The sequence below is a fragment of the Pundamilia nyererei genome, unplaced genomic scaffold (assembly GCF_000239375.1).
Source record: "Pundamilia nyererei isolate P.nyererei 1_Seehausen unplaced genomic scaffold, PunNye1.0 scaffold00020, whole genome shotgun sequence".
Taxonomy (NCBI): domain Eukaryota; kingdom Metazoa; phylum Chordata; class Actinopteri; order Cichliformes; family Cichlidae; genus Pundamilia; species Pundamilia nyererei.
The window spans coordinates 3182674-3193682 of NW_005187421.1; the positions used below are offsets into that span (position 1 = coordinate 3182674).

General features: G+C 38.3%; 1 protein-coding gene across 1 annotated transcript in view; it reads right to left on the reverse strand.

The window, feature by feature from the left end:
• Positions 1–2790, reverse strand: part of tmem33 (transmembrane protein 33) — a 7581-nt gene extending 4791 nt beyond the window's left edge. The window contains exons 1-4 of the mRNA XM_005726532.1: positions 2696–2790; positions 1533–1600; positions 726–820; positions 427–614 (exon numbers count right to left, since the gene is read on the reverse strand). Coding sequence (XP_005726589.1) covers positions 427–614; positions 726–820; positions 1533–1580 — 331 coding nt within the window. The 5' untranslated portion in view covers positions 1581–1600; positions 2696–2790. The remainder of the gene's footprint in view (positions 1–426; positions 615–725; positions 821–1532; positions 1601–2695) is intronic.
• Between the last annotated feature and the right edge of the window lie 8219 nt (positions 2791–11009).

Genomic DNA, 11009 nt, shown 5'->3' on the forward strand with positions numbered 1-11009 from the left:
TTTTTTATTTTTTTAAGAGGACAAGAGCGGCGAGGTCTATCGCGATAGCTTAATTTCTCTATCGAGTAAAAGTTATATCGCGATACATATCGTTATCGTTCTATCGCCCAGCTCTATGCTCAGGATATGTCAGCCCATTTCTACTGGAAATGCCTTTTGGTTAAACTTTCAGCATTTGCACTGTTACATTTTTATAAAGCTTTAATGTACATAAAAACCAGCTTCTTGTTTAAGTGAAAATAAATGGAAGGTTGTCTTTTTGCGCTAGTAATGTTGTGGAGTTGTATTTTGTCTCGCATCAATTATATCGTCGGTTATATCATTATCGCAAATTTTCAAATATATATCGTGATAAATATTTTTGGCCATATCGCCCTGCTCTAATCTCCATTTAATCTTGCAGACTTGCTCATAATGAAAGGATACTTGTAATGGGGTAGGAGTTGACCAGGATGAGTGAGTAGAGCAGGTAATGGCAGCTGTCCTCCTGCAGAGCCTGGGCCAAGAAAGCTCTGCTCAGCTGAAAGCGTGGAAGCCTCTGGTGTAAGCGAAGCGCACTGGTGAGGGCATTCGCTAACAACGCTCTCTGATAGAAGTTAGCTGCTGCATAGGGTCTGAAATATACAAGCAGTGACAAAGACTCAAATGCTGATTTTGGCTGGATTACAATTACTTTTAAAGCTAATTGACATTTATAATTAGATGATTTTGCACAGTGAACTCACCCCAAAACTGGTAGAATGAACATTACAGAGCAATAGACAGTGAAGAGTCGTGACAGCCACATTGCAGTTTCCAGCTTGTTGCTCATTAGAAATTGCTGCAGAGACACAGAGATGCTCAACATTAAACCGAACCAATCCCTTGTCCTTGTCTCCATTTTTCTCATATATACTGGTAGCAGATTTACTGACTTTAAACTTACAGTCAGGTTCTCTCAGTGGCTAGCATAGAAAATTCAGCCAAACTAAAAAGCATCTTAATGCAATCTACAAGTTAATTTTACCGCCTTGCCTTCAAAAGTCAGGGGGCAGCTGCAACTCATCTTGGTCATCCTCATTCAACTGATGTTACTCAAGTGAATGATTGGTAGTGTATGTCATCCAACTCTTGCAAACAGCACTGAAATACATGCCACACATCCCTACTTTACTTGCCCCCTAAGATAAACACGTTTGGGTGTCAAAATTACAGATTTAGGATGAAATCATTCCAATTATATGTAGAAAATAAAACAATCTAGGGCTAAAGCACTCAAATAAATAATATCAATTTTAAAAAAGTAAACTGTTCAGTCAAAACTATGCATAGCACATACATTTTGTAAGGGGCTCAAGATATCTTAAATCTTAGCAAAACTGTTCCCAATTTCTTCAAAATATCTGATAAAAGTTCTTGATGAAACAATTAACAGAAAATGAAGCACCATTTTCTTTCTTTTTTTTCTGACCAGGATGCGTACAATCAGAGTACACCTTTGGGCACAATAATACTGGAATATTTGAACTACAGAGTTAAAGCAGCCAACCTACCACAGGGCCTAGCTGCGGCGGAGGGTTTTGTTGGTTTGCATCAGCCATCTTTGGGGGTGCTGGTTTCTCTGTTGGGGGAAAAAAAATTCAAGTTTAGAAGTAACCCTAACTGCTCATTGAAATTTCAGGTCACCTGTGATTAGATGGACAATCGATAATATTGTCTAGCAATTACATGTGATCACACGATCACAACAGTGTGACATGAGTACAAGTGATGAAAATATCATCCCTTCCTCAATGATGATTTTCACTCTCTGGCTTGAGTTTCATCAGCTTCCTGAACAAAATATATGTCAATATAAAACCATTGACAAACTGTATCACCAAGAGCTGCTGTAAAACATAAATCTTCCACCAGACATCTGTCAATTATTCTACAGAAATCTCATAAAAATGACTGATTGCAAAGGTAAAATAATTAGTAACATTAATTATTATTGATTCTGAGTTTTTCCAAGCTGAAACCACAACTTTTGCGTTTCACTCTGTTAGTTTTTTCCATCCTTTGTTATTTTTAAACTGGCTTCATTTAGATTTTAGTCTGATGAACAAACAAAAGAGGCCACCTTTGGCCTTATGAATCTTTCACCATATACTGGTAAATTTTAACTTTCACAAAGGTTCCGGATTCATCTATTAACTGACGCTGGAGATGGACACTTAGATGATCTATTCGCTAAGGTAAAATCGGGACGATTAAATGGTTAACCTTTGTAAGCACAAACTACATATGAATGGGACACATGGAACCTAACAACGATCATTCCCTCTAAAGGAAAGATATACCGGTAGCTAGCTGGCGGATGTGCTAATTTATGCTGGTAATGACTTGTTAATAACATACACTATAAGGCCAAATGGTTAAAATATCCAGATACTGCTGTTAAATCCCAGACTGATGACTGCAAATTTATCATAAGGCAGCCCTGTGTGTATTTTATTAAGGCTAACGCTGTTTAGCAGCAGGTGTATCTAGAATATTCTGTTACCATCGTTACTAGCACGTCAGCTACCGCCTCAGCTAATAGTTGCTACCTAGGTCGTACGTGAATGCTTCCCTGATTACTTTGTCAACGTTAGGTCGCCCGGCAGTTTAAAGAAGACTTAATTAATAGCTACACCTGACCCTATATATGGCAATAATAAAGCATTCTGCTTACCAGCGCTACAGCGTTGATTTACGTCGCGTGCTAACCGGTTAACGTGACAGGCAGAAGCTTGGCACTCTGGGAACTACTCTAGTAAACGATCAGCTGACCTTGTAGCGTAAGACGGGAAGTACGCTATTTCTCGCGATATATCAAAAACTGTCTTAATGTACCTAATGAAGCTTTGTTTTATATGTTTGTTGAAAATTGTGCTCCTGACAGATACCCTCCATATTAGGCTGTAGGCAATTAAACGACTAATACTACAATTGAACTAATGAAGACTAAACTAAAATTATACATCCAAAGCATTCTAACTGAAGTGAAACGACAAAATCCATTCCGTAAACTCCCCCCAATATAAACAATACTGAAAGCTCAAACTCGAAATTAAAGAACAGTGAATAATAAAAAAGGATATATAATATAAACAGCTGTAATAAATCAAAAACTACATAGGTTTCGCACAGAACATGATAACCAAAAACGAAAACATTAAAAGCAGTTTTACGTTAGTGATATACACAAAATCGAAATATTCAGAGGTGACATGAACATGGGAAGCTAGGAACATAGCATGAAGAGAAGGGTAAACCACGAAGCGAAAGATTAGAAGTACTTCAAACGCAGTGTGTATCTTTTAACAATAAAAAATAAATAAAAAAAATATTTTGTTTAATTTAATAATTTTCTATTTATTTTTTCTATGAATAGAAAGAGATAATAACTTATTTTTGTTTATTTATTCCCCATATAGAGGATACATCTTTATTGTCTATTTTGCTGTCTGGCACCAAAGATATGCTATTATTCAAGGTTCAAGGTTCTTTATTTGTCACATGCATAGTTATACAAGTATAACACACAGTGAAATGTAGCCTGACACGCTCCTCGACATGTGCAAAAAAATGTTATAAATGTTATATGTCATAACAAAACAATTAGGAGATGGAAGTCTAACGTTATCTAAAATTAGTAACGATATTGGTGTTGTTAAAAAGCACCTCTTATGCCCGTTTAAAGGAAAAACTGCGCCTGCGTCAAAGTCAACGCCCATATTATGGTCCTCACAGAGCTCTTTTCAGTGGTATTTATTTATTTTAGCCTTAGCACTGCTCAGAAACGGTACTGCTTTGATTAAAAATTTTAGGTTTACTGGGCTTTTTATTAGACAATAACAATATCGAATTTATTTTTTCCCTTTAACCAATCTCCTTCAGTAATGGTGAACCTTAAATCTACTACCACAAGGGGGCGCAGTCGACCAGAGCATCCTTCTGCTGCAGGTTGGCCTATAGCATGTGCTGGAAATTATTTTAGCTTTAAGTGCACCTTATTTGGTCCCATCATGTTTTAAAATCTTGCATCTGACTGCTGCTGTGGTGCATATGTCCGCAGATTATTGGCACGAGTGTCGCAGGATGATGTGTTTGCTGCAGATGCCATTTGAAAATATAGGCAGTGTAAGCACTGTAGAATCTAATTATTTCTTTGCAAAACCTAATTAGGCATTAAAAAAGGTTAACGCCAGCGCCTGAAACGTTTTTGTTTAATAATCCCATTACTGACGGCTCATCATGTATAAAATGGTGCAGGAGGACACTAAGTTTCCACTTGTTAAAGGGAATCTCTGAGAAATAGTCGCAGATTTTTGACACTATCTGCGATCGGAAATTAGGGCTTGTAATTAAACTGCGGAGACTCAGCACAGCACAGAGTAAGTAAGGCTGCAGCGCCCTGCCTTGCATGCATTTTCTATGTTTAATTGATGATTCTGCCTGCCTGCTTCAAAATGTTATTACTATTTTATCTTTTTTCTTCTTCTTTGGGCATGACAGAACTCTCCGAACGATAGCGTACACTGAGACTAGACCTTGATGATTTTTTTAGGTGTCAGCTCCTCTCGGACCATTACCAGTCACTAGAGAGCTCAAGGTGAGAATTTAAATGAGAGAACATTATGTGGCCAACTTTTAATTTGGCCGAGCTCCCACGGAAGAATGGAGCGGGTATTTGATAAGTTTCGCAGACAGAAATATGTCACAAAAATTATAATGTCGATGTTTTTGCAGAAATGTGGGACTTCGGGGACGTTAATGATACCAGTATAAGTCCCGCATTGCTGCTGGGTGGATGAGAACCAGCTGAGGAAGCTTTCTAAAGGTGAAGGTTATTGAAATCTCAACGTTATCGTTTGAAAGCAAATGGGACAAATATATTATAGGACAATATCATTACTGTTTTATATTTATCACGATTTTGGCTTTTAGAAAGCCAGACTGCCTTTAAACATTTTAATGATTAGAAACCCCTTGAGATCAAACACCAGCATCAACAAACTCGCAGTTTCGAATAATTTACTCGATTTTTTCCTTTTCTGTGGGTCGAGTTCTGTGGGTTAGGAGCCCAGAACTTAAAATATGACACGATTTTTTCCCCCTAAAAAGTAAGAAAAAAATATAATAGAACACAAACAGCGTAAGTCTGCGTTTAAATAAAATAAAGTAAAATAAAATCCAAAATAAACAATCCGGAAGCCAGCCAAAGTAATGATAAGCTTTGAAATTGTCTTGCCTTCATAATGTGGGGCCCTTCAATCTGTTTTTTCAATTTTTTCTTTTTCTTTTTCTTTTTTAAACTGTACTTAAATTTCGATTTTTAAGTGTTATTGTGGTTATTTATCGTCCGAGGACACGTACGACTATCAGTAACAGGGAAAACGATGCAAGTATTATACTTACAGAAATTGACTTCAGCAGAACAATATCTATTGTCTTTGATCTAAAGAAACACCCTTTTACGCATTACGCACTCACTTTATTCCGCTTTTAATCTTTTCCTTCAAAGCTTCTTCAACAGTTTTCGAGAGAAAAAAGAAGGAAAAAAAGAAAGGAGTGTGAGTGACAGACCAAAGCGAAAAGCTTCTTAAAGAAATAAACAGTCGTGTATGCTTAAAGGAATGCGCTTGTAATGGCTCCATCTTAGTCTCTGAATCTATTCGGACAAAACAAACAGGGCGTGGAAGGGGATGAAAATCGGGACAAGCGAGGAAGAAGATGTTAAGAGAGAGTTGGTTTGATAGGGAGGAAAAGAAGGACACGGTGAATTTCCCTCAGACTGGTTAAAAGAACAATAAAACGAGTTATCAACAGACTCTGGCCTTTTTTCCTCAAAGAATGCGTTTCAAGCTTATTTCACGATGACTGCAGTGATTAATGGTGGGTGTGAAACCTCTAGGCAAACTGATGAGGCCGAATGATATCTTTATATCTTCAGGTTTAAAAAGTGAAGTTGTACAATTTATACAAATGAATGTTTTTGCTTAATTTTTATCCAATCACGAGTTGGAAAAACATTTGAACTGCTTTAAAACTCCCAAAGAATAAAGAATAAAGAATAAAGAATAAAAGAATAAAGTCAGACACGCGTACCAGATCTCCCCCAAGGCTAAAGGAAAGACAAATATTTACATACCCGTTTACCTGCAGTAACTTGTCAGTTATTTAAGTTATTTATTTGAATTTGCTGTGCCTGTTTTCACTTCTGTCAGCTGGTTAAAATATACTTTGTTCTCTTGGCAGATTTTATTTGGATTAGGGTTCTCTTACAATCTTAATATTTTTTTTTCACAAAAGATAGAAAACAGCACACTAAAATGTTTTTGATTAAATATTTTAGGTTATACAAATTATCCCTTAATTTTATTAGACCATGCACAATTTTCAAAAGATATCCTGCAAGTGGTCATCTTACACATGATTGCTTTAACAGGCTGCTCTTATATAAGGCAAAATGACAAAAACAGCATGTTGACTCCTGATATTGGACCATCTTGTTGGAGATTTAGACCTGGAATATTTATTTGAGCTAAACACTTTTGGAGAAGATGTGATCTACTGTTTAACAGACAAGTGGCTCCAGTTGTACCACATTTTTGTCTGTTGTTTACATGTAGTGTGTTTTCTTCATTACATTTGTAACGGCCCTCAGTTTGTGATGGCCATTACTGTCTGCTGCTGTATGTGTTTACACACTAAAAACTGTTTTATCACATTTTGCAAAATCTCTGAAATCTTTTTTCATGCCAGCCTTTTTTATGCAAGTGCTCAGAAATAAAACCTTCCCTGACATGTTGGCTTTGATTGACATAATGATCACAGAACACTTAAGGCAAATGAAAATGAACTTGTTTGGAAGGTAAAACGTTAAATAGATTTATCTTCCTGTAACAGGGGAGATGTGTACAATCATACTGTATTGTGTAGCCATTTTAAATGTATTATGTGAGCCCTTATTTCTTTTTAAAGTCTAACGTACATCTATCGATATTATAGCTCACATTATATGAAATTAGAGCAATTTGCATAGATGCACATAGGTCTGGTTTTTGTCTTTCTTTTTTATCAGTGTATATTATTTACTGATCAGTCAGGGTATCTGGTGTCCACGCTTAGCACTGAGCCAAAATCTATTGAGATAAAAAGCAAAAAGGGATCTACCAGAAAGCTGACTTTTCCCCTTTTTTGGAAGTAAAGCCATGTTTGTTTGTGGCTTGAATGGGGGTTCTATAATGGAACTGATGGCATCAGGATTGTCACCACAAATGGTCTGGGCGTTCTGCAAGGCTGTTTGACAGAACCTATTATGTCATTGGTCACGTCCCTCCACTCCTTGCTCGCTTGGTTTTGAATGGGAGTGAATTAATCAAATGGTTTGAGAGAGATCAGCCAACTTAATGCACTTTGTGTCAAGGTCTGCAGTGATCTGGGACCTCAGCCCCCTTCTACCTGGACTTCCTGCATCTGAACATATCCATGCATGGACTGTAACCTGGCTGAATCAAATTTCTAAAGGGACATTTATTATGCCACAAAAACTGAATTGTCTCTACAGTTTTTTCCCCAAGAGACTTTTTACAATATAGCATGAGTTGCCATTTCATCATTTCTGTAGGTACTTATTAGGTGTTAAATATACTGGTATTGAAAGTAGCTATGTGTCTATGGCACCATTTTTTAAAAATGTTATTTATGTAACAGGCTAAATCATATATTTGCGATGTTATTGGACTGTATGAGTCTGGAGTGGAAGACAATTTAAACAGCACATGGCTATTTTTTTTTAATGTATTTTCTAACAAATCAGCCTGTTTACTATTACTATTTTGAAGTTTAGTTTATTTAAGATCTTGATGAATTTACTGCTAATAACAACCCCTAAAACAGAATTTATAACTAGATTCTGTTGAGGGGTGTTGTGACTGCTCAGTTAATGACCACAGAAATCGAGGACTGTGACACCAATCAGATTGTTTCTTCATATTGGATTTACTTAATTTCCATGGAAATTCACTCCTAGGGTTTCTTGAAGTTTATCAGATTCCACCCGGACAACAAGCAGTAAAGCCTTTAAAAGAGGATCTGTTGGCTTCAGAAATGATCCTGAAATACATATATTTTTTAATCAAAACTCAGCCACCATCGTATTTGTTTTCCAGGAGTGTAAAATGGTCCAGAGTCGAGCGCCGTAACGTTATTGCTTTATCAAACACAATCAAAATGCGAATTAATCAAAGCACTCTGCGCTAGAGCACCTATGCATGAGCATTGTTTGGTTGTAATGGATGGCTTTAAAATTTGACGTTATTATTTCCCGTCATTTCTGGAAACAAATTGAACATTTATTGCATATATATTAAAAATTATACAGTCGTCAAGAGAGGCTGATGTCTCTTTTATTGAGGCGCACCGAGAGGTGAGGTCTCACCGGATCAATTTCCCTGTCTTGTTACTCCCGCAAGAGGATGTTTGGAAAATGCCTGCACCGCTAAATTGATTCAGAAACGAATTCATAACTTGAGGCGTTTAAGCAATTTTGTGGCGCCCAGTTTTTATCCCCAATCTTTTCTTTTATTTCGTGTTTTGATTGCTTTAAGCACCCAAACAAAGTTTTATACCATTCGGTTTCTCGTGGAAACAGGTTTATTGTCAGTTCTGCGGCCTTTTGTCCACGTTTGCCTATTTTTCATTCTTTACAAAAAAATGCATTTAATACACTGGGTTTTGGGTGGCTTCGCAAACATAGCCATTAAGCAGTCACAATGCTTTTATTGTGCACTTGATCTCAAAATAGAGGCTGGTCTGACTCCAGGATCCAGACAAACCTATGGAAAAGGCCTTGTCTTTGTCTGCCTGTACGGAGATGAATGGCCCGTGTCAACCAGATGATTAGTTTGCACTATTAAATTGTCAAAAAGGAAGGATTTTTCCCTAATAGTGCCTTTTCGTGAAGAATTATGGAATTCAGAGTTGTTTGCGACTGCCGGGGAACTTGCAGGGCTTTGCAGGGGCGAGGGCGAAGGTCAGACAGAGTTCTCAGCGCTGCGTCCAGTGTAGCACAGCAGTCAGAAGGGAAGTGGAGACAAATGTAGGCTTATTTCCTACACCATGGGAAGATTAATACCTATTGTTCGAGATGACCGATATCCTTGCAGTGACATATGATTCAACAAACTGAGGTGGGTTTATCTTAACGCGCGATAAGTCACCCAATTCTTAAAACTTAGTGTGTAATTGCGCACCAACAACTCGGCACAAATGATCAGCAAATCGTCTAAGAACACTCATATAACTTAAATTGGAATTATTTGTTCAAATTTAAAATAACGAAGCTGCTGCATAATATCAAACGCACAAAATGTGCAGTCTTGCGCCAGATCTGTCGCTGCACATTGGCTGTCTTTCTGCACGCCCTGACAGTTCTGCTCCAGCCAGGAAACCCCCTTCCATCCCGCTCAACCTCTATTCTAGTGCCAACGTTTTGTGTTAAATGTTAACAACTTGGCCTGATTCATTTAATCGCCAACAAATCTGTGTTGACTCTAACACTCGCCTCCATTGTGCCCATTATGCGCCTGCCCTCACTTGAAGATTTATGTATTTTTGATATTAAATTCCTTCTGTCATCAAGACTGCTCTCTTGTTGACTTTTCTTGACCTGCCGACCTCGTTCCCCAAACTTTCCCATATTTAACGCGGGACCCGCATCCTCCTCCCCACCAACTTCTTCTGCTCTGCCATAGCTGAATGCTCAGTGGCTCCTTTTGTTGGCATGTGCTGTTTGCACTGTTCTTGAACTTCAGTGCGCTGCCCTGTCCTCATCCTGTACTTTGAACTCTGCAGTAAAATCTTCCGTCGAAAAAAAAAAAACACGCATTGTTCGCCAACGGATGCAGTCAGTCCCTTAAATGTTGCACACTCTTTAATTTGCTATAAAACAGAGTGGACGGACTGTCCGAGCATCATAATTTGGCCGATGTGACGGATTATTATCTGATCCTTGATGCTCACTATCCACGCAGTCTTGGCTGGATTTGTGTGCTTCATCCACATCATCCAAACTGCATTCATCCTCTGTTGAATCAGAGTGACGGATGCCCGTACCTTTGCCATATATGACGTCCATGTCGTCTATACAAGCCTCCCTCTGGTTGCCCAGCTTGCTAATTAGTTAAACAAACGTTCATACTAATGATCCCACTGGCCTGGTGAGCTTCGGGGTTTTTGTTCGCCTACTTTCCCCCAACTTCTCCCGCTGGAAACTTGGCCCTGCTGACCCGAGCTATCACGAAGCTGTGTAGATGGCTGGACCGCCCTGTCCGGAGTCCAGCCCCCACAAAGGGCAAAGGGCAGCGTCCAAGGCCCGGGAATGTCACCACCAGCTGCTTGCGGTGACACCATTTACAAAGGGGGCTTGGTGAGCAATCCTTCTATGGGTTGTCAGTGTTGTGACAGTGCTGTTCTGACATTTATTTACTTGTAGGATCAAAACTGACGGTTTGGCTTAAGCAAAGAGCCAAGTTGTACATTGGTTCAAAGGTAAAGAAAGCATCTGCTAATGCTTTATAAATTAGTTATATTCCACTAATAATGAGATGCTGGCAGTTGGCAGGTGATGAAAACTACCTGACTGGGGAGAACAGTCTGTAGATAATCTGTGTTAATTACTGACTCGTAAAACGTATTAATGCTAATAACTATAGACAAGAACCATACAATTTATCAGTGAAGTATTAATATGTTTAAATAAGGCATCAAATACAGAGGTTAACAACCTGGTAGACCCACGCTGTAACTTTTGCCATCGTAATTAAGGGAGGAAAGACCCCAGGTCTAATAGCATTGTGTTTGATCATTTGAAAGTCAGTAGTTAGAAATTTGCAGCTTTTTTCTTAGTGCAGTAAATAAATAAATAAAAGCGATCTGCAGTCTAACAGCGGTAAGCATCTATGAATTGCTAATACCAGCAACATTTAAACCAGAAAGTG